The 23,906-nt window shown below is 43.1% G+C and overlaps 1 protein-coding gene across 2 annotated transcripts in view; it reads right to left on the minus strand.

Moving 5' to 3' along the window:
• Nucleotides 1-18,817: 18,817 nt before the first annotated feature.
• The window catches only part of LOC137324233 (LIM and calponin homology domains-containing protein 1-like), a 409,488-nt gene continuing 404,399 nt past the window's right edge, over nucleotides 18,818-23,906 (minus strand). For both annotated transcript variants that reach the window (XM_067988383.1, XM_067988389.1), the window contains 2 exons: nucleotides 23,464-23,566; nucleotides 18,818-22,632 (listed from right to left, as the gene is read on the minus strand). In XM_067988383.1, coding sequence (XP_067844484.1) covers nucleotides 22,607-22,632; nucleotides 23,464-23,566 — 129 coding nt within the window. In that variant the 3' untranslated portion in view covers nucleotides 18,818-22,606. The remainder of the gene's footprint in view (nucleotides 22,633-23,463; nucleotides 23,567-23,906) is intronic.

Raw genomic sequence — 23,906 nt, forward strand, 5'->3', positions numbered from 1 at the left:
GCGAATGTTACTTGCCACATATCAGCCCAAGCCTGGATGTTGTCCAGGTCTTGCTGCATGCGGGTTCGGACTGCTTCATTATCTGAGGGGTTGCGAATGGAACTGAACACTGTGCAATCATCAGCGAACATCCCCATTTCTGACCTTATGATGGAGGGAAGGTCATTGATGAAGCAACTGAAAATGATTGGGCCTAGGACACTGCCCTGAGGTACTCCTGCAGCAATGTCCTGGGGCTGAGATGATTGGCCTCCAACAACCACTACCATCTTCCTTTGTGCTAGGTATGACTCCAGCCACTGGAGAGTTTTCCCCCTGATTCCCATTGACTTCAATTTTACGAGGGCTCCTTGGTGCCACACTCGGTCAAATGCTGCCATGATGTCAAGGGCAGTCACTCTCACTTCACCTCTGAAATTCAGCTCTTTTGTCCATGTTTGGACCAAGGCTGTAATGAGGTCTGGAGCAGAGTGGTCCTGGCGGAACCCAAACTGAGCATCGGTGAACAGGTTATTGGTGAGTAAGTGCTGCTTGATAGCACTGTTGACGACACCTTCCATCACTTTGCTAACGATTGAGAGTAGACTGATGGGGCGGTAATTGGCCGGATTGGATTTGTTCTGCTTTTTGTGGACAGGACATACCTGGGCAATTTTCCACATTGTCGGGTAGATGCCAGTGTTGTAGCTGTACTGGAACAGATTGGCTAGAGGCGTGGCTAGTTCTGGAGCACAAGTATTCAGCACTACAGCTGGGATGTTGTCGGGGCCCATAGCCTTTGCTGTATCCAGTGCACTCAGACGTTTCTTGATATCACGTGGAGTGAATCGAATTGGCTGAAGACTGGCTTCTGTGATGGTGCGGATATAGGGAGGAGGCCGAGATGGATCATCCACTCGGCACTTCTGGCTGAAGATGGTTGCAAACGCTTCAGCCTTGTCTTTTGCACTCACGTGCTGGACTCTGCCATCATTGAGGATGGGGATGTTTGCAGAGCCTCCTCCTCCCGTTAGTTGTTTCATTGTCCACCACCATTCACGACTGGATGTGGCTGGACTGCAGAGCTTTGATCTGATCCATTTGTTGTGGAATCACTTAGCTCTGTCTATAGCATGTTGCTTCCGCTGTTTAGCATGCATGTAGTCCTGAGTTGTAGCTTCACCAGGTTGGCACCTCATTTTTAGGTACGCCTGTTGCTGCTCCTGGCATGCTCTTCTACACTCCTCATTGAACCAGGGTTGATCCCCTGGCTTGTTGGTAATGGTAGAGTGAGGAATATGCCGGGCCATGAGGTTACAGATTGTGCTGCAATACAATTCTGCTGCTGCTGATGGCCCACAGCGCCTCATGGATGCCCAGTTTTGAGCTTCTAGATCTGTTCTGAATCTATCCCATTTAGCACGGTGGTAGTGCCACACAACACGTTGGATGGTATCCTCAGTGTGAAGACGGGACTTCGTCTCCACGAGGAATATGTGGTTGTCACTCCTACCAATACTGTCATGGACAGTTGCATTTGCAACAGGTAGATTGGTGTGGACGAGGTCAAGTAAGTTTTTCCCTCGTGTTGGTTCGCTCACCACCTGCCGCAGGCCCAGTCTGGCAGCTATATCCATCACGACTCAGCCAGCTTGGTCAGTAGCGGTGCTATCGAGCCACTCTTGGTGATGGACATTGAAGTCCCCCACCCAGAGTACATTCTGTGCCCTTCCTACCCTCAATGCTTCCTCCAAGTGGTGTTCAACATGGAGGAGGACTGATTCATCAGCTGAGGGAGGGCGGTAGGTGGTAATCAGCAGGAGGTTTCCTTTGCCCATGTTTGACCTGATGTCATGAGATTTCATGGGGTCCAGAGTCAATGTTGAGGACTCCCAGGGCCACTCCCTCCTGACTGTATATCACTGTACCATCACCTCTGGTCATTCTGTACTGCCGGTGGGACAGGACATACCCAGGGATAGTGATGGAAGAGTCTGGGATGTTGGCTGAAAGGTATGATTCTGTGAGTGTGGCTCGGTCAGGCTGTTGCTTGAGTAGCCTGTGGCACAGCTCTCCCAATTTTGGCACAAGTCCCCAGATGTTCATGAGGAGGACTTTGCAGGGTTGACTGGGCTTGGTTTGCCTTTGTCGTGTCCGGTGCCAAGTGGTCCGTCCGGTTTTATTCTTATTATGACTTTTTTTAAGCGAGATTTTACAACTGAGTGGCTTGCTAGGCCATTTCAGAGGGCAATTAAGAATCAACCACATTGCTGTGGGTCTGGTGTCACATATAGGCCAGACTGGGTAAGGACGGCAGGTTTCCTTCCCTAAAGGACATTAGTGAACCAGATGGGTTTTTACGACAATCCAGTAGTTTCATGGCCACCATTACAGATACTAATATTTTAATTCCAGATTTTATTTAATTAATTGAATTTAAATTCCCCAATTGCCATGGCAGAATTTGAACTCATGACTCTGGATTCTCCGGATTATTAGTCCAGGCCGCTGGATTACTAGTCCAGTAACATAACCACTATGCTACCGTACCCCTTAATAAGGCCATAAAAAAGACAAATCAAGCACTTGGGTTCATTTCTAGAGGGATAGAATTGAAAAGCAAAGAAGTTATGTTAAACTTGTATAAAACCTTGGTTAGATCACACTTGAAGTATTGTGCACATTTCTGGTCTCCATATTATAGAAAGGATATAGAGACATTGGAGAGGGTGCAAAAAAGATTCACAAGGATGATACCAGAACTGAGAGGATATCCTTATCAAGATAGGCTGAACTGGCTGGGAATCTTTTCTCTCGAAAAGAGAAGGCTGAGGGGTGACCTGATGGACGTCTTTAAGATAATGAAAGGGTTTGATAGGGTAGACGCAGAGAAAATGTTCCACTTGTGGGGGAGTCCAAATCTAGAGGTCATAAATGTAAAATAGTCGCTAATAAATGCAATAGGGAATTCAGGAGAAACCTCTTTACCTAAAGAATGGTAAGAATGTGAAATGTGCTACCACAAGGAGTAGTTGAGGCAAAAAGCATAGCTGCATTTGAGAGGAAGTTGGATAAGCACATGAGGGAGAAAGGAATAGAATGGTATCCTGATAGGGTTAGATGAAGTAGGGAGGGAGGAGGCTTGTGTGGAGCATAAGCGAGCATAAACGGGATAAGCGTAGACCAGTTGGGCGGAATGGCCTGTTTCTGTGCTGTAGTTTTGATGTAACTCAATGCAACTCGATGAATGTGAATTTTGCAACATTATCAACAAAGGCTGCAGTCCTGCAGCTGTATACCAAGAAAAAATTCAACACATAGTCAAACACGTGAAGGTTTATTAAAGGTTAAATGAACCAACATACCCATGCCCAACATCGAGATTATATAAGGTGCAGTCGCAGAAGATACACACATTAGAGCTAGTTGAGCTCAACCTTCTAGATGTCTCCCCTCTTCATCTCCTAACCTCATGTTACAATGGTCTTACATTTTAAGCTCAGCTAAAAGGCCATTACATCACCTCTTCCAGGACCTTCACTCTTGGTTTTACATTAGGTATTATTAGCTCAACATACCAAAGACTCAAAATGGCTCCACAGCACGGTCTCAGGACATTGTATAAACTACCGTATCTATTTACTTGCACAGACAAGAATAAACATATAGATGTATCCATGACAAGATTCGAATTATCCAAGGCTTTTTTATATGATCTTAGTTACAGCCTTACGGATTTGTTGACATTTTACAGATATTGCCTGTCGGCTGCATTTGCAAGCTTTTAGTTTTATATTCTAACTACAGAACTAAAAACAAAAGCAATATAAGTGATTGTTTTTCAAAAAATGGATTTCTTAACTATTTCTCAATTTTAATCTCTAACAGTCATTGGCATTGGCCGGCCTGGTTGGCAGTTTCATCTCCTTTCCCACTAATTAGCTTGACACAGTTGCACAATGCCACTATACTGGTGCATTTTGCAAAGTTCAAATGGGCATTGATGGCTGCCATGGGCCTAACCTGAAGCCCATCCCGAATGTTAGTAAGTGACCGTGTTTCTGTTATAAAGGTTTAATTGTAAAGCTCTTAAAAGGTGTGAGTTCTCAATTGTATGTTGCATCCTGACTGTGCCTGCTGAAATATGGAAATGCATGAGATGCAAAGAGAAGAGCTGTAATATTGTGCGAGGACTTGGCATAGACAATCAGTAAATTACATAGAGTTATATAGAGTCATCAACACAGAAATAGGACAGTCGGCCCAACTTGCCTATGCCGGCGTTTATGCTGCACACGCGCCATCTCCCACCCCTCTTCATCTAACCCTATCAGCATACCCTTCTATTCCTTTCTTCCTCATGTGCTTATCCAGCTTCCCCTTAATTGCATCTATGCTATTTGCCTCAACTACTCCATTTGGTGGGGGCCCATTTCTTGATGCAGACTGTGCAAGGCTCAAGATGTGCAGGGAGCATATGATAATGAGATTTAGGACCTGACATGTGTTGAAACTGAACCATTATTCTGCTGGCATGGGATTTGGCCTCAAAATGTGGTTCTGGAAGTTTTTTTTTAGCAGGGACCATTGAATTAGCTGTCTAATATCAGAGAACTGAGCTATGAGGAAAGGTTAGAAAAACCCCTTGAAAAAAGGCAAATGAGAAGGGTCCTTATGGAGGTATAAAGATACTTAATAGAATAGAAAATGTTAATCCAGCACACAAATTCAGGTTAAGACAGACCTGTAGGTCAAAGGGACAGAAATACAATTCAGTAAAAGGCAAGTTCAGGACTGATGCCAGGCAGCACTTCTTCACACAAAGAGTGATTAATACCTGGAATAGTCTTCCCCATAGAGTAGCAGGGGCAAAAACCGTGAAATCATTCAAGATGAAGTTGGGTGCTGTGAGGTGGTGCTCATACTCATCTATATCTACGCGCACACACACATATATATATATGATGCACTCATATACCTGTGCGCTGAAAGACAGATTTTTCAGTCCTGGCTAAGTGGAGCCAGGAATGGTTAGTTGCTAGTGCAAAACGAGCCAAAAGCACACTGAGCTGACTCCAGGGCAATTTTCCTGGGTCAAGTAATTTGAATAATTAGTATGAGCTCACAACCTTCCCCATAACCCTTCACACCATAGCCTTCTTCAGAAAACTTACCCTAAAACCTGGTCTACCTGACATGGGCCAGCTGCCTGTCCGAAATGGGAGTCCAGAGGCAGCTCACCGGCTTGCGGTCTGTGAAGGTTAAGCGACCCCAAGACCACTCGGCCGGCATTCATGTAAGTCCTGGGAAGGGGTTCAGGAGGGTTCTGCGGGGTGGAAGGGGGGACCCTGGGGTGGCAGAGGCCCAAATTTTCTGTGTGGAGTGCGAAGGAATTCTAAGCTTACCTGACAGGGACTTCGTTGGATGTCCACCAGGTTTTACTGAGCAGAAGATCCACAGCGGACGCTTCGTTAAGAAGGCAGTTAAAATTGCATCAGGATCCCAATGACATTATAGAATCCTGATTTACATTTATTCACGAGGCTTCCGCCTCAGTCAGATGGGCGCCTCGACCACTCAGGAAAACTGCGGTGTTAAAATAGGCATGGAGTGGCTAATGGGTTGTAAGTGCAGTGCTTGGATTTTAACTCCTGCTCTGCCCGGTTTCTGCCAGGAGGAGGAATTTAACATTCCCCCGATAATGTCCTTGAAGGAACACTAAGTTATGTGACTAGTCAAGAGGCTGTCATGAAGTGATGAATTTGTTTTGTACCTTGTGGGAACCTCACCATGACCCATTCTTTCTTGGACATCTTGGTTTCGATTTAATTTCCTTGTTTATGATGTGAGAGTAGGGCAGAATATTTATTGATTAGTCAAAGGTTCTCAAGTAGTCAATACGACCTGAGTCTTTTTCTTCACTTTGCTGTCCTGCACCTTTTGGGCAATGTATATCCACGTACATGTAGATCAACAGTTTTATATATATATGATTGATTGGAGTCCAGATATTTTCTAAAGATCTCCCGATATCCCCACCATCACAGAAGCCAGTCTTCAGCCAATTCGATTCACTCCACATGATATCAAGAAACGGCTGAGTGCACTGGATACAACAAAGGCTATGAGCCCCGACAACATTCCGGCTTTAGTGCTGAAGACTTGTGCTCCAGAACTAGCTGCGCCTCTAGCCAAGCTGTTCCAGTACAGCTACAACACTGGCATCTACCCGACAAAGTGGAAAATTGCCCAGGTATGTCCTGTCTACAAAAAGCAGGACAAATCCAATCCGGCCAATTAACACCTCATCAGTCCACTCTCAATCATCAGCAAAGTGATGGAAGGTGTTGTCGACAGTGCTATCAAGCGGCACTTGCTCACCAATAACCTGCTCACCGATGCTCAGTTTGGGTTCAGACTGGCTCCAGACCTCATTACAACCTTGTTCCAAACATGGACAAAAGAGCTGAATTCCAGAGGTGAGGTGAGAGTGATTGCCCTTGACATCATGGCAGCATTTGACCGAGTGTGGCACCAAGGAGCCCTAGTAAAATTGAAATCAATGGGAATCAGGGGGAAAACTCTCCAGTGGCTGGAGTCATACCTAGCACAAAGGAAGATGGTAGTGGTTGTTGGAGGCCAATCATCTCAGCCCCAGGACATTGCTGCAGGAGTTCCTCAAGGCAGTGTCCTAGGCCCAATCATCTTCAGCTGCTTCATCAATGACCTTCCCTCCATCATAAGGTCAGAAATGGGGATGTTCGCTGATGATTGCACAGTGTTCAGTTCCATTCGCAACCCCTCAGATAATGAAGCAGTCCGTGCCCGCATGCAGCAAGACCTGGACAACATCCAGGCTTGAGCTGATAAGTGGCAAGTAACATTCGCGCCAGACAAGTGCCAGGCAATGACCATCTCCAACAAGAGAGAGTCTAACCACCTCCCCTTGACATTCAACGGCATTACCATCGCCGAATCCCCCACCATCAACATCCTGGGAGTCACCATTGACCAGAAACTTAACTGGACCAGCCATATAAATACTGTGGCTACAAGAGCAGGTCAAAGGCTGAGTATTCTGTGGCGAGTGACTCACCTCCTGACTCCCCAAAGCCTTTCCACCATCTACAAGGCACAAGTCAGGAGCGTGATGGAATACTCTCCACTTGCCTGGATGAGTGCAGCTCCAACAACACTCAAGAAGCTCGACACCATCCAGGACAAAGCAGCCCGCTTGATTGGCACCCCATCCACCACCCTAAACATTCACTCCCTTCACTACCGGCGCACAGTGGCTGCAGTGTGTACCATCCACAGGATGCACTGCAGCAACTCACCAAGGCATCTTCGACAGCACCTCCCAAACCCGTGACCTCTACCACCTAGAAGGACAAAAGCAGCAGGTACATGGGAACACCACCACCTGCACATTCCCCTCCAAGTCACACACCATCCTGACTTGGAAATATATCGCTGTTCCTTCATCGTCGTTGGGTCAAAATCCTGGAACTCCCTTCCTAACAGCACTGTGGGAGAACCTTCACCACGCGGACTGCAGCGGTTCAAGAAGGCAGCTCACCACCACCTTCTCGAGGGCAATTAGGGATGGGCAATAAATGCCGGCCTCACCAGCGACGCCCACACCCCATGAACGAATTTAAAAAAAATATTCAACAACAAAGATTTCATACATTTTGCTGTTGATTGCTGTGAGGGAAATGCGATGCAAGCAATTCTTAACGGATGTTGGTGAGTATCAGTATAATGTTTGCAAATTTCCTTGTCATTAGAACTGAGCTGTTGATTTTGGAGGAATCCAAAACCATACAAAGTGATTGAAGGTAGTTGACTTCAATGGAAATGATAATCGCGAGAGATGTAAAATGGGCTCTGATTCACTAGCGCCGTTTTTACTCTATCGCACAATATCAAAATGATCCCTCTGTACCCCATAAGGGTTTTCTTCAGAGTGGGAGAGCGGATTGTTTAATTAAATCCTTCTAAACTCCTTTGTGATTACAGGGACAGTGAGTGCATATTTATTCGTATCATGTATGAAAACTCAGATTTTCCATTAGAAAAGGAAAACTCTTTAGCTAATGAACAAAAGTTTTGTCAGTCCTTTTCAAAGATATTTTATATTCCCAGTGGTGATACCATTACTAGAATCAGTAATAGCATTGCAGTGCTTTGTTGAGCTAAGGAAAGCTTTTTTATATTGTTTCACCGGCCTCTAGGGCTGAAGATTGTTCATTTTCTGGGAATAGTATGCACTTCTTAAATTGCTTCTTAACCTATTTACTTTGTTTCTCAGGTAATTTAATATGATTTCAGGACAATAAGGCTCTTTGCTCTTTAGCAACTATGTTTGAAAATGTTCTGTGTTCCATGCTTGAAAAGTTGTTAATGAAGTGAAAGCATCAGATGCACAGTCAATTTGATCAATCAGTTAATCTGACAGGATTGTACATGAAGTGGTCATGAACAAATATGATCCAATCATTTTCAATTGCTTCAAGATCTATTTTATTGGCTGAGACTTACTTTGCTTGCATTCATAATTTTTATCTTATCACGGGGCTCTGGATAACTGGGAAAGGGGTGAATGGAGATCTAACTGTCCCAGGAGGCGAGTGCTGATTCCAGAATTTAGTATATGCTCATTAGGACTAAGTGTACAGCAGCTTTCCCAAACAGGGAGAGAGATAAATCTGCTTTTATTAGATTATGGCTTGTCACTAATGATCCTATCTGGGATAATTCAAATGATCTCTGATTACAGCTTGAAAATAGGTGAGTGCGTGAAAACCTTTTTATTTTACCAAAGGTAATTTTCAAATGGTTTAATATTTGATGCACACCAACTGTTGCTAGGTACTAAAAATCATCTATTGCTGTTAGGTTTAATGTGATGGAAGCCTTTGAAGAGGTAGGGAGTCTAATTTGCAGTCACAATGATTTAGTATGGTCTAGTACTAGACGGCACAATGGACAAATTATATCAGCAATCCAAGTTCTGACATTCAAATTCCTGATTTGATTCACTTTTTGCCCTAGACAGGATTTTGTAAGTTCAAATTCAAGTTGTTCTTACCCATATTCCTTGGACCAAGTAAAGCAACTGTATAAGAGTGTTTTAAAATTAGTGATGCTTGTGTAATTAAGAAACTGGGCTATGCCAATGTTGTCCAATAGAAATTGTTGACTCACCACATGATGCCATCTTAGCCACATACACTAATTTTAGTAGAAACTGCCTTACATACACTCACATAATACAGGTAAATGTACTTCACACGTGTATATTTACGAACAGGCTTCTACCACCAGTCAAGAAGCACTCACATTGATCAAAAAATACTCGCACACTCTGCTTTTCATCTTACCATTTTACCAGCAAATGCACAAAAGGTTAAAGTGAAATTGAAGTCCATGGGATTAAAGGGACAGTGGCAGCATGGATACAAAATTAGCTGTGAGACAGAAAGCAGAGTAGTGGTCAATGGTTGGTTTTCAGACTGGAGGGAAGTGAGCAGTAGTGTCCCTTAGGGGATAATACTCAGTATTAGGACCACTGCTCTTTTTGATATATATTAATGACCTGGACTGGGATATAGGGGACATCATTTCAAAGTTTGCAGATGACACAAAGCTTGGCAATGTAGTACTTAGTGAGAAGGATATTAGCAGACTTCAGGAGGACATAGACAGACTGGTGAAATGGGAAGATATATGGCAGATGAAATCTAACGCAGAGAAGTATGAAGCGATGCATTTTGGAAGAAAAAATGAGGAGAGGCAATATAAACTAAATGGTACAAATTTAAAGGGAGGGCAGAAACAAAGAGACCTGGGGGTTCACACACACAAATCTTTGAAGGTGGCGGAAAAAGTTGATAAAGCTCATAAAAAAGCATATGGGATCCTTGGCTTTATAAATAGAGGCATAGAGTATAAATACAAGGAAGTTATGCTAAATTTTTATAAATCACTAGTTAGGCCTCAGCTGGAGTATTGTGTTCAATTCTGGGCACCACATTTTAGAATGGACATCAAGGCCTTGGAGAGGGTGCAAAAGACATTTACTAGAATGGTACCAGTGGTTTCAATTATGTGGAGAGACTAGAGAAGCTGGGATTGTTCTTCTTAGAGCAGAGAAGGTTAAGAGGAGATTTAATAGAGATTTTTCAAAAATATGAAGAGTTTTGATAGAGTGGATAGGGAGAATCTGTTTCCACTGGCAGGAGGGTCAGTAACTAAAGGACACAGATTTAAAATAGTTGGTAAAAAAGCCAGGGGGGAGATGAGGAGAAACTGTTTTACTCAGCAAGTTGTAATGATCTGGAATACATTGTCTGAAAGGGTGTTGGAAGCAGATTCAGTAGTAACTTTCAAAAAGGATTTGGATCTCTTAAACAAGAAAAAAATGCAGGACTATGGGGAAAGAGCAGGAGAGTGGGACTAATTGGTAGCTCTTTCAGAGAGCCGGCTCATGCACGATGGGATGAATGGCCTCCTTTTTTTTATTATTCATTCATGGGATGTGGGCATCGCTGGCAAGGCCAGCATTTATTGCCCATCCCAGTTGCCCTTGAGAAGGTGGTGGTGAGCCGCCTTCTTGAACCGCTGCAGTCCGTATGGTGAAGGTTCTCCCACAGTGCTGTTAGGAAGGGAGTTCCAGGATTTTGACCCAATGACGATGAAGGAACGGCGATATATTTCCAAGTCGGGATGGTGTGTGACTTGGAGGGGAACGTGCAGGTGGTGTTGTTCCCATGTGCCTGCTGCCTTGTCCTTCTAGGTGGTAGAGGTCGTGGGTTTGGGAGGTGCTGTCAAAGATGCCTTGGCGAGTTGCTGCAGTTCTTCCTGTGGATGGTACACACTGCAGCCACAGTGCGCCGGTAGTGAAGGGAGTGAATGTTTAGGGTGGTGGATGGGGTGCCAATCAAGTGGGATGCTTTGTCCTGGATGGTGTCTAGCTTCTTGAGTGTTGTTGGAGCTGCACTCATCCAGGCAAGTTCAGAGTATTCCATCACACTCCTGACTTGTGCCTTGTAGATAGTGCAAAGGCTTTGGGGAGTCAGGAGGTGAGTCACTCGCCACAGAATACCCAGCCTCTGACCTGCTCTTGTAGCCACAGTATTTATATGGTTGGTCCAGGTAAGTTTCTGGTCAATGGTGACTCCCAGAATGTTGATGGTGGGGGATTCAGCGATGGTAATGCTGTTGAATGTCATGGGGAGGTGGTTAGACTCTCTTGTTGGTGTTGGTAATTGCCTGGCACATGTCTGGCGCGAATGTTACTTGCCAGTTATCAGCCCAAGCCTGGATGTTGTCCAGGTCTTGCTGCATGCGGGCACGGACTGCTTCATTATTGCGAGAGGGATTGCGTGAGGTCTCTTTGTGCTGTATGATTCCATGATTCTGTAATTCTTCGATTCTTCACTTGCATAAGCCATGTGAATAGGAGTATTGAGATTGCACCACCCAAGGATGGTATATATTACTCACATTTGATTTTGAAATGCAAATAGCCACATCTGGATTCCCAATTATTCTCATGTGGCTAGTGGCTAATGTATTGGATGACACTGGATCCAGCAATACCAGACTGAAGCCTGAGGATTACATGTATAAGTTAAGTGAACCACCTAAAATAAGGTCAATGGGCAGGTCCTGAGAAATGGCAGGGAAGGTAGGGCTTTTCCACTCCATTGACATGAGGCAGGTCATTCAATACATTTTTGTCTTTTATGGGGTCTGTAAGTTAGACATAAGAAATTATGAAATAAGTAAAAGCCATTTGTCCTATCCGGGTAGATCCTCAATGATGGCAGAGTCCAGCACGTGAGTGCAAAAGACAAGGCTGAAACATTTGCAACCATCTTCAGCCAGAAGTGCCGAGTGAATGATCCATCTCGGCCTCCTCACGATATCCCCACCAGCACAGAAGCCAGTTTTCAGCCAATTCAATTCACTCGACATGATGTCAAGAAACGGCTGAGTGCACTGGATACAACAAAGGCTATGGGCCCCGACAACATCCCGGTTGTAATGCTGAAGACTTATGCTCCAGAACTAGCCAGGCCTCCAGCCAAGCTATTCCATTACAGCTACAACACTGGCATCTAAATTGCCCAGGTATGTCCTGTCCACAAAAAGCAGGACAAATTCACTCTGGCCAATTACCACCCCATCAGTCTACTCTCAATCATCAGCAAAGTGATGGAAGGTGTCATCGACAGTGGTATCAAGCAGCACTTACTCACCAATAACCTGCTCACCGATGCTCAGTTTGGGTTCCGCCAGGACCACTCGGCTCCAGACCTCATTACAGCCTTGGTCCAAACAAGGAAAGAAGAGCCAAATTCCAGAGATGAGGTGAGAGTGTCTGACCTTGACATCAAGGCAGCATTTGACCGAGTGTGGTACCAAGGAGCCCTTGTAAAATTGAAGTCAATGGGAATCAGGGGGAAAACTCTCCAGTGGCTGGAGCCATACCTAGCACAAAGGAAGATGGTAGTGGTTGTTGGAGGCCAATCATCTCAGCCCCAGGACATTGCTGCAGGAGTTCCTCAAGGCCCAACCATCTTCAGCTGCTTCATCAATGACCTCCCCTCTATCATAAGGTCAGAAATGGGGATGTTCGCTGATGATTGCACAGTGTTCAGTTACATTCACAACCCCTCAGATAATGAAGTAGTCCATGTCCTTACTTACATTAGGAAAAAGAGGGTGGTCAGGAGCAGTGTTGGCCCCTTAAAAACTGAAAGTGGGGATATTGTCATTGACAATGGGGAAATGGCGGACATTTTGAACAATTACTTTGCGTCAGCATTTACAGTAGAAAAAGAGGATAGCATGCCGGAAATCCCAAGGAAACTAATATTGAATCGGGGACAGAGACTCGATAAAATTAACATAAGTAAAGCAACAGTAATGAAGAAAATAATAGCACTAAAGAGTGACATCCCCAGGACCAGATGGTTTCCATCCCAGGGTTTTAAAGGAAGTAGGTGAGCACATTGCAGATGCCCTAACTATAATCTTTCAAAGTTCTGTAGATTCAGGAACTGTCCCACAAGATTGGAAAATTGCACATGTCACTCTGCTTTTTAAGAAAGGAGAGAGAGGGAAACCGGGGAATTATAGACCAGTTAGCCTAACATCTGTTGTGGGGAAAATGCTGGAGTCTATAATTAAGGATAGGGTGACTGAACACCTCGAGAATTTTCAGTTAATCAGAGAGAGCCAGCATGAATTTGTGAAAGGTAGGTCGTGCCTGACAAACCTGATTGAATTTTTTGAAGAGGTGACTAAAGTAGTGGACAGGGGAATGTCAATGGATGTTATTTATATGGACTTCCAGAAGGCATTTGATAAGGTCCCACATAAGAGACTGTTAGCCAAGATAGAAGCTCATGGAATCGAGGGAAAAGTACAGACTTGGTTAGGAAGTTGGCTGAGCGAAAGGCGACAGAGAGTAGTGATAATGGGTAGGTACTCACATTGGCAGGATGTGACTGGTGGAGTCCCGCGGGGATCTGTCTTGGGGCCTCAATTATTCACAATATTTATTAACGACTTAGATGAAGGCGTAGAAAGTCTCATATCTAAGTTTGCCGATGACACAAAGATTGGTGGCATTGTAAGCAGTGTAGATGAAAACATAAAATTACAAAGGGATATTGATAGATTAGGTGAATGGGCAAAATTGTGGCAAATGGAATTCAATGTAGACAAATGTGAGGTCATCCACTTTGGATCAAAAAAGGATAGAACAGGGTACTTTCTAAATGGTAAAAAGTTAAAAACAGTGGATGTCCAAAGGGACTTAGGGATACAGGTACATAGATCATTGAAGTGTCATGAACAGGTGCAGAAAATAATCAATAAGGCTAATGGAATGCTGGCCTTTATATTTAGAGGACTAGAGTACAAGGGGGCAGAAGTTATGCTGCAGCTATACAAAACCCTGGTTAGACCGCACCTGGAGTACTGTGAGCAGTTCTGGGCACCGCACCTTCGGAAGGACATATTGGCCTTGGAGGGAGTGCAGCGTAGGTTTACTGGAATGATACCCGGACTTCAAGGGTTAAGTTACGAGGAAAGATTACACAAATTGGGGTTGTATTCTCCAGCGTTTAGAAGGATGATCTGATCGAAGTTTATAAGATGTTAAGGGGAACAGATAGGGTGGATAGAGAGAAACTATTTCCGCTGGTTGGGGATTCTAGGAGTAGGGGGCACAGTCTAAAAATTAAAGCCAGACCTTTCAGGAGCGAGATTAGAAAACATTTCTGCACACAAAGGGTGGTAGAAGTTTGGAACTCTCTTCCGCAAACAGCAATTGATACTAGCTCAATCGCTAAATTTATATCTGTGATAGATAGCCTTTTGGCAACCAAAGGTATTCAGGGATATGGGCCAAAGGCGGGTATATGGAGTTAGATCACAGATCAGCCATGACCTTATCAAATGGTGGAGCAATGGCCTACTCCTGTTCCTATGTTCCTATGTCTGCATGCAGCAAGACCTGGACAACATCCAGGCTTGGCCTGATAAGTGGCAAGTAACATTCGCGCCAGACAAGTGCCAGGAAATGACTATTTCCAACAAGAGAGTCTAACCACCTCCCCATGACATTCAACGGCATTACCATCGTCGAATCTCCCAACATCAACATCCTGGGGGTCACCATTGACCAGAAACTTAACTGGACCAGCCACATAAATACTGTGGCTACAAGAGCAGGTCAGAGGCTGCGTATTCTGCGGCGAGTGACTCTCCTCCTGACTCCCCAAAGCCTTTCCACCATCTACAAGGCACAAGTCAGGAGTGTGATGGAATACTCTCCACTTGCTTGGATGAGTGCAGCTCCAACAACATTCAAGATGCTCGACACCATCCAAGATAAGGCAGCCTGCTTGATCGCCATCCCATCCACCACCCTAAACATTCACTCCCTTCACCACCGGCGCACCGTGACTGCAGTGTGTACCATCTATAGGATGCCCTGCAGCAACTCACCAAGGCTTCTTCGACAGCACCTCCCAAAACCGTGACCTCTACCACCTAGACGGATAAGGGCAGCAGGCACATGGGAAAAACACCACCTGCACGTTCCCCTCCAAGTCACACACCATCCCGACTTGGATATATATCGCCGTTCCTTCATCGTCGCTGGGTCAAAACCCTGGAACTCCCTATCTAACAGCACTGTGGGAGAACTGTCACCACACGGACTGCAGCGGTTCAAGAAGGTGGCTCACCACCACCTTCTCAAGGGCAATTAGGGATGGGCAATAAATGCTGGCCTTGCCAGCGACGCCCACATCCCATGAACGAATAAAAAAAATATTTCCGAGTTCTCATCCATGGCAAACTGCATGACCAGCCGCGAGCAAGGATTAGAGAATGAAGGGCAGGCTGGCTGCAATTTTACGATCCGCACTGACAGTGTGCCAGGTACCTCGCCATGGGCAAGGACTCAGAAAATCTGTCCTTATCAAGTACACGCCTGCCATAGACCATACACAATACATCTTATCATGAGCGCTACCCCACAAATTTAATCTCCTGATGAAAAGTTCTGCACCAACCATTCACTGCTCCTGTGAGGTAAATATCCAAATCTTAGGGCCCGACATTACCGTGGCGGCGGTTTTGCGGCGGGGGGTAGATTGGGCGTGTGGGTAACGCGCCCGGTGAAATCAGTCTGCCCCGCACGCAATCACAGGCTGATTGGATCCACTTACCTGGTCTTCCGGGTTTCCCGCTGCTGAGCTGCGCGGCGGGCGGACTGCGCATGCGCAGGAAGGTCTGTCAGCTGGAGGAGCTCTATTTAAAGGGGCAGTCCTCCACTGACTGATGCTGCAAGCAATAGGAACAATTGCAGCATGGAGCAGCCCAGGGGGAAGGCTGCTCCCAGGTTTAATGATGCCTCACTCCAGCTCTTATTGGATGGGGTGAGGAGGAGGGGGAGGACAGATATCTTACCCCGGCGGGTGGGAGGAAGCGGCCTGCCTCTGCCACCAGGAAGGCCTGGCTCGAGGTGGCAGAGGAGGTCACCTGCACCACCAACATATCGCCCACCTGCATACAGTGCAGGAGGCGCTGCAATGATCTAAGTAGGTCAGCCAAAGTGAGTACACTTACTCATTCCTCTACAATCTGTCTGCCACATCACCGCCCCCACCCCACATCTCCTTCTGCACAGCCAACACTATGTCACATCACTCCTCACACCCACTCAAACCTCATCCTCATCTTACCTGCACTTACTCAACTCGCCAGTACTCATCCCGCCACTACCACTCAACCCAATCCTCATACAATGTCATGGGTCTATCTCATACTCACCCTCTCATGCATCTCTTTCACGGTCAGCCTCACTCAACCAGCCACTACCTGTGCTGCAGCCACAGGGCATGCATCACATATGTGCAGTAGGAAGCGTAAGGCAAATGTGTCATGAGCATGAAGGGGATGCACAAGGGTGTTTGAGGGTTTGTCATGGTTTTTACTTATATTTAATTTCTGATCAACTCACGTTACATAATATATTGTCTCCACTACTGCCACGTCTTTGTGAATCTTGTCTGGTTTGTGCAATAATGCCCTTTCCTGAGGATCACTATGAAGACCCACAACTGATGCCACCCATTGTGTCACTGCAGAGTGGGTGTAGGTGTATTTGCAGGGCTCTTTTGTGCAGACGACTGAGAGACGTCGGCGATGTCCCCGGTGGCACCCTGGAAGGATGCAGAGGAGAAGTTGTTGAGGGCAGTGGTGACTTTGACAGCGACAGGTAAGAAGATGGTGCTTGGGCCAACCGGGATCAGCTCGGCATGAAGGAGGCTGCAGATGTCCATGACTACATGTCGAGTGACTCTGAGCCTCCGTGTGCACTGCTGCTCAGAGAGGTCCAGGAAGTCTGTGGACCCTGTGGCGAGGGTAGTGCCCTCTGCGCGCATCTCTCTCTGCGGTTGCCCTCCCTCCTGCTGTGCAGGTAGATGTGTCACAGCACTGTGTTGTGGAGCTCCACGCGTCAGAGGTGGACGGCGTGGCCAACAAGGCTGGTGATGCTGTTCGCCCATGTTCTTATGTTCTTATGTTCAATTACTTTAAGTGGCACCCGCCGGCTTTAATTGCCGGCGGGAGTCCCACCTGCAGGGGCTGCGCGCACATGTGAGCGCATCAGTGGGAAACCCGTAAGTGGGCGGGTTGGGAGCCTGGCTCCAACCCATCCCGGGAATCCCCGATTTTCTCAGCCCCCCCGCCACCAACGCACCCAATTGCGGGTGCGAAAATCGAGCCCTTAGTCTTCCTTTTCAGCCTTTTATTATGAGTAACACTTCAACATGATGGTCTTTTAAAATTACTTGGTATTTTTTCTTAGTGACTCAGTAATATGGGACATTTGGTTTATCTTTCACTATACTCAATTCAACACTCAATATTTTGTCCATGACTCTGTCCTTTGATTTTTGTAATAAACAGTATACCTTGTTCCCATGAAACACGGCATTCATATGGCTTTGGGTTCTGATGCCATTTTCAGCACTTTCCAATGTGTGACTGTCTATGTGCTATCAGCCACACACGTTAATAAAGATCCTCACGTTGATGTGCTAAAGTTTTGTAATTTTTTCTACTTTCAGGCCTTGAGATACAGGGGTACATTTTCATCTTTAGTGCCCGGCGCAGAACTTCATACACTGCAAGCACAGATCAGGAATTCAGATTCCCCAGGATTTTCCATTGTGTAATATTAATGGACAGAAAATTCCCAATATACACTCTCGGTGTCAAAAGATTTGTGCCAGTGTGTTCCATTGGTTACAGTAAGTTACCATACTGTAAAAATTGGAAAATACTTCCTGTTCTGTGGTAAATACATACAGTTCAGCACATATTGATCATCAAATGAATGTCACATTAGTACATTCATCACTACTGAGAAAATGGCCATTTGATCTGCTCCCAGGCTATACCCCAAGCTGTACTATAATAGGTTGCTATGAGCAATGCAAACAAAATCCTTTTTGCAGCCAAGTTATGCTGCCAGCTCTGCGTTGCACTCTGGCTGGGCAAGATGGATGTCTGCACATATATGCTGACACGTGTGTAGAACTCTGCTAATTGTGTCCAGATGCTGGTTTTTAGTGTTAGTGAAGTGCTGACAATATAGTTGGCTCTTAGCTAATATTAGAAAAGTTAATGATAACAAGTTCCTATACAGTCAATTGGATCAACTGAAAGCTTTGTAAAGTTGACTTTGTACTGGTTGCTGTTGTACCACAAGACCAAGTGTAGTCTTCAGATGAAGAAAGGTTAGAGGGCAGGGGATAATTGGACCAGGGCATGCCGGCATGAAGATAAAATTCAGTTGCAGTTTTAAAATCCTGAATTTCCACAGAGATTCTACCAGTCTCCCACCATAACACCGTCATGAGATGAGTAGAATCCCTGCAGAATTTCAGGGCGATATATTTTTTCCTTAGTTTTATACATTTGATTATTTATAAATAGCTAAACGTAAGGCAATTTGGGAAGCGGAGAAGTAGAGTTGCTTAGGCTATAGGAGTTTCACTGAAGGGGAGGCTGAGAAGCTGGAAGACACAAACCGGAAGTGCTGCAGCACCACCACTGGTTGGAGGGTGTAAATACACCATTAAAAAATTTACAGTTTCCATTTTAAATGTGAACATAGGAATTTATAATGGAAAAGTTGATAGGGAGTGCATGCAGACATAAAACTTTATATATTATATAGATATATATGTTAAAAAGTTCTAAAGCTCAATCTGTGGAAAACAAAAGCATTACACCATAGTAATTTTAAACATTTTATTTATAAACAACATACATTTACTATAAAAGCTGTTGCATTATTTGAACATATTGTATTTCTTTCCTTCTAGAGGCAAATCACTATACATATAGCGTAATAGTTGAACTGTAGCATATACCAGACAATTTCAATTGTTGATCTTTGAACATTAGCCCCAGTTACAATTATTCACTTAAAAAAGCACCAGTCCAAGTCCATATTTGGTCAAGCATGTTTTGGAAAAATGCTGTTAACCACATACAATCAGATCTAAGAGCTCTTTATACAGATGTTAGCGGATGGTGGCAGAGCTTCATTGCATGCTACTGTAAGGATACTGCGTCCAATCATGCAAACATGAATGGTCAAGTCTTGCCGACAAAGTGATGAGCACAACAATAGATACTTTGACAAAGCTTTATTGATTTATGAACCAAACATGGACTTCTCACACTTTAAAAAAACTCAGTAAAAGTCAACCATACACATAGTGGAACATTTTAAAACAAAATGTAATTTCCAAAAACAAAATATACATTTTTATTTTACTATTTTATTGTTATTGAAGCCGTGTTTTCATGTTATTAGATGCTACCAGTGCTATGCACTGTGGTTAACCAAGGTATCCATCTGTGTTATGATTAATAGAAATTCACTTGTGTGAACACCTGTATTAACATTTTAGATAAGAAATTACTGTTGGTGTTGTTAGTAGGTGAACACAATGTATTTTATGGCATTCCCCTGCTTTTTTTAAATGAGTTAACAGCTCCTTTAAAATAATGGATAGAGGAATATCATATAAACCCATTAATCATTCATCCCCTAATAATGCCAACAGTAATTTCTAGGCCATACCCTGTCTTCAGAAGTAGGGTTCAATGGTTTTGAATATTAACGTTTGTGCATTGCATATAAATCTGTGTTGAAGCAGTTTACAGCATACAGGTCAGGAAGTTACTTGCAATGTTACCACTTAAAATTTATTATGCTTAGTGACTTTGGCCTTGGTTCAAGGTGTGGCCACTTAAAATATTTTTTAAAATAAAACAGAATTGTAAATGGGGCTATTGGAACAGGTACAGAATGTGCTACTATATATGTTCACTGTTTCCTCTGCATTTGTAATTTCTGAGGAGGAAAAGAGTACAAGAATATGTAAAAAGTCCTCTTTAAAAATCTTTTGAGTGCTAAAACGTGTATTTTACACAATGGATATACTGTCTGCAAGAGAAACATCAGCCTTTGCTGAAACCATGCAGAAAGGTAGGAAACTTCGGTTTACTATTAGCTGGTCACATGAGATGAACCAATTAGGCCTCAGCGTCATGTCTGACTCATCTCCTTCCCAGTATCACTTGCACCCAGCTCATTTGAGAGCTGACAGAGATGTTTATCAAGCAGGATACCAATTACTTCACATTCACTGCAGATGCTCAATACTTTTGACCGTCTGTGTGCAACAGCCTGCATTTTCTAAGGCACGGTTTTAATGTGAACAAAAACTAAATCTTGCATTCCAACAGATTGATCCAATAATGGTTACAAATAAAAATACAGCAAACAATTATCATATAATACCTCGGCATAAGGACTCCACTAGCATGCAAAACATGGTTTTAACTATTTCAATAAATAAATGTCAAGCTTGTAATTTTAAGAAATAATTATTACTGAGCCAAAGAAGAAGAGATTTATTTATTTGTGTGCTCTTTAACACTGTTGTTAAATGATTATGGACTACACTTTAATATTTATCCCACTGTAAGGAAGTCAAGAGCCTCAGTATGGAGCTGACATTGTATTGCTGTTGTTTAAGGCAGATACAATGCAGTTGGCTAATTAGGTGCTTTCAGTTCTCCACAGAGTCACTTTGCAAACATTTGGTTCAGATATAATTGGTTTGCTAAGCAAGGGATTATGGCATGTCTCGGTCTAGTTGTATATGTGTGATTGGTTGGCCTGCTTTACCTATAAATCAAGGAGAGTGACATTTTAAAAGTCTGCGGTAAATATATTTCAGAAAATAAACAAACAAAAAAAAATCACGAGTCTGCAGCTGATTCTTCCACTTGAAATAATGGATCTGCAGTTTTACAGTCATTTAGTAAAATCTTCACCAACCTTGCTGATTATTCCAGCAATGACACGTGACAGATTTAGAAATATTTAAACAACGTGAATGCAATCCAATTTTTCCCTGCTTAGAAAGATTGACTTTTTAAAATATTTCATAGTTCCAATACTTCATGTTAGGTAGAATGTTTCAAAATAAAGGTGCAATAATCAACAAAATAATTGTATTACTTTTTTATTATTGTAACAGGGTACTAATATCTTAATTACTCCCAGTGTTAGGAATTCCTGCATTTTAGAGGGAACATTTGACCAAGTTTGATGCATAAAGGCAAAATGGTGAAACTGCTAACTTGGTGTTCATTGTTTTCTGCCCAGTTCCCAAATAGATAGTCCAAATTTCCAGAATCTAAAATGGTGGTGCAAGCTGTCTTCTCAGCTCAATAGTAAGAGTGAACATTTGTACACACATAGACATATAGCCATACTGCATCTCTTTCTTATTTACCAGAATACCATTGGATCTTCATTATTTCAATACTAGGTGCATCTTTATTTACAGGAAAAATACCAGACTTACAGAAGAAAGCCACATGGAACAGAATTAACACAGGGTCACCAGGAAAAACAGGGACTGGCTCTATATTACACAGGAAACCAGGATCAAGGTGTGGGAGCAGTCAATTTCTTCTTTTTATTGTCCTGAATGTGAATTGCAGTCTGGTAATTGCCTACTAAATAATCAGTAACTTGAAGAAAATATTAGTTTAAATGTTTCTTTAAAATGACTTAGAACAATTAGCTAAATAATAGGTGAAAGAAAGCCAGTATTGAAAACCCAAAAGATCTGATGCACTGTAACAGCCACTACCAGTACACATTTGAGAGCAGGCTTTGATTACCAACTGTATTCTTTCCAATACAGCAAACTGGGTGTAATAAATCTCGGACTGGCATGTGTATTTCCCTAGAAGACAAGCATTTCAGCTTTCCTTTCTATTTTTATTTAAAAATGTGATTTCTGATACATTTATAAATTGTGTAGTTGCATGTTATTATTAGCTAGTATGGAAGAACAGCATACTTATTGCCTCAATATCCATTTTTTCTGCATGCCAGACCTCGAGATGATATTCTTACATTATGAAGAAATACACCTGCAGTACTTAGCAATCTAAAATATCAGAATGATTGTAAATCTACCCATTTAGAATGATCTCTACATTCCCTCAATGTTACACAGATGGCTCAAGTTAGTTCCAGGAAAAGGAAGAAGACAGCTATTATTCACTACACATAGTTTTATTCACTTACTCCAATAATCATTGCACCTTTATGTTTACTTTTTTCATAATTGGAGGAGGCAATAAAATAAATTACATATCACACAATCTTAATTAAATACATGTTGAATCCAGTTAAAAGCTTTTTATTTCAACAGCAAATATATATCAAAGTATGCTACTTTTGTGACTATACGCACAAAAGAACAGCGGTTTCACTAAATATGAAAATGATCCAAGGTGTAGGCTGCCTAGCAATGCAGGTAAAAGCCGGTTTGGAAAACAATGGTTCTCCTAATGAGGAAGCCAGTGAGTGACAGTTCCTATCTGCGATTGTCTGTGAAGCAGTCATCACAAGGATCGGCACTGAGCATCAGGGCCATCTGTGTTCTGTCTGGCTTCCAGTTGCTGTAGCGATTGACATGTGGTAAGGTCATAAAGTGGTGGGTTGTCCGGCAGCTAAAAAAAACAGGCAATCTGAGTGGGCAGTATTCAATTATAGTGCATTCCTCAGTTTATTTATATTAAAATATTGCAATGTTACATAGACTTAAAGAAGCCTAATGTTATCCTTGACATCGCTCATTTAGCTCATCTCTGTAGAATGTAAGAAAAAATATGTAAAAATTTTAAATTTGACATTTTTAAAATCTCCTCTCTCTGGGCAAAAGAGGTTGATTGGCAATCATTAACAATTATCATGTCGTTAAAAGGGTACTTACACTGATAATTACTAGACTTAACTTTCTGTGGCTAGTTTAATAGGCAATTAATATGCAAATACAGCAACTTCATGAAAGTTATGGGGCGGTTAAGCACGAAATACCACTTTCGCGAAGCTAACGGCAGAGTGGTGCAAATCGGCCAGCAACTTGTGGTGATTAGCAATTCACGGGGGAGCTCTTCCTCACTACAAGTTGCTGGCCGATTTTCCTATTAATAACGATGTGCGTCGTTCACACAGGTTATTTTTTCAGCAAAATCTGGCCTTTTATGTTTTTAGTCAATGTGAAACGTTTATCAAAAAGATTGGCTATTCACACTGAAGGATTAATAATGATAATGCCATTACTGTAAGCTATTACAAATAATTTGCAGTTTATTCATAGGAAAATATATGACTAGTGCATAATCTTTAATAATAGTAATCAAATGTTCACCATAGATTTTAACTTTAGGCCTTGCAGTACTTTTAATTGTAACTCTTCAGATTATAATAACTTTAAAAGTTTTCAAGGAGAAACATTGGAATACTTTACAAGAAACACACAGTGCTCAAATATAACTCACTTCGGGACCTGATATAGCAGTCATTACAATTTAGAAGCCCATTGCGGATCCGGACGTCTGTCCCAGTGGTTGCATCTCCAAGTTGTCCTTGACAGATACCACACTATAATATCACAACAAAGTTGATTAGCCATTTCAATCCTACAAAATCATTATAATGAGGTCTGGCCAATTTATCTGGATCCTAAAATAAGAGATGATCAGGAAATGATCTTATTTGGTCTCTTGTCCTGGTTTTAGGCTGATGCATGTGCTTATGGCCTCATCACTTCTGTGTGTACTGGCCCTGAACCAACTTGCGAGCTCTCATGTATTGGTGATTCACCTTTCCTCTTTTTATTGTCTCATTTAATTGATACAATTTATACATGTCTTTACCATGGATAAGATTTGGTGATGCATCAAAGGACTTGGTATAGAGGCCAGTGATAATGAAGCTCACT

This window comes from Heptranchias perlo, chromosome 1 (assembly GCF_035084215.1).
Source record: "Heptranchias perlo isolate sHepPer1 chromosome 1, sHepPer1.hap1, whole genome shotgun sequence".
NCBI lineage: Eukaryota > Metazoa > Chordata > Chondrichthyes > Hexanchiformes > Hexanchidae > Heptranchias > Heptranchias perlo.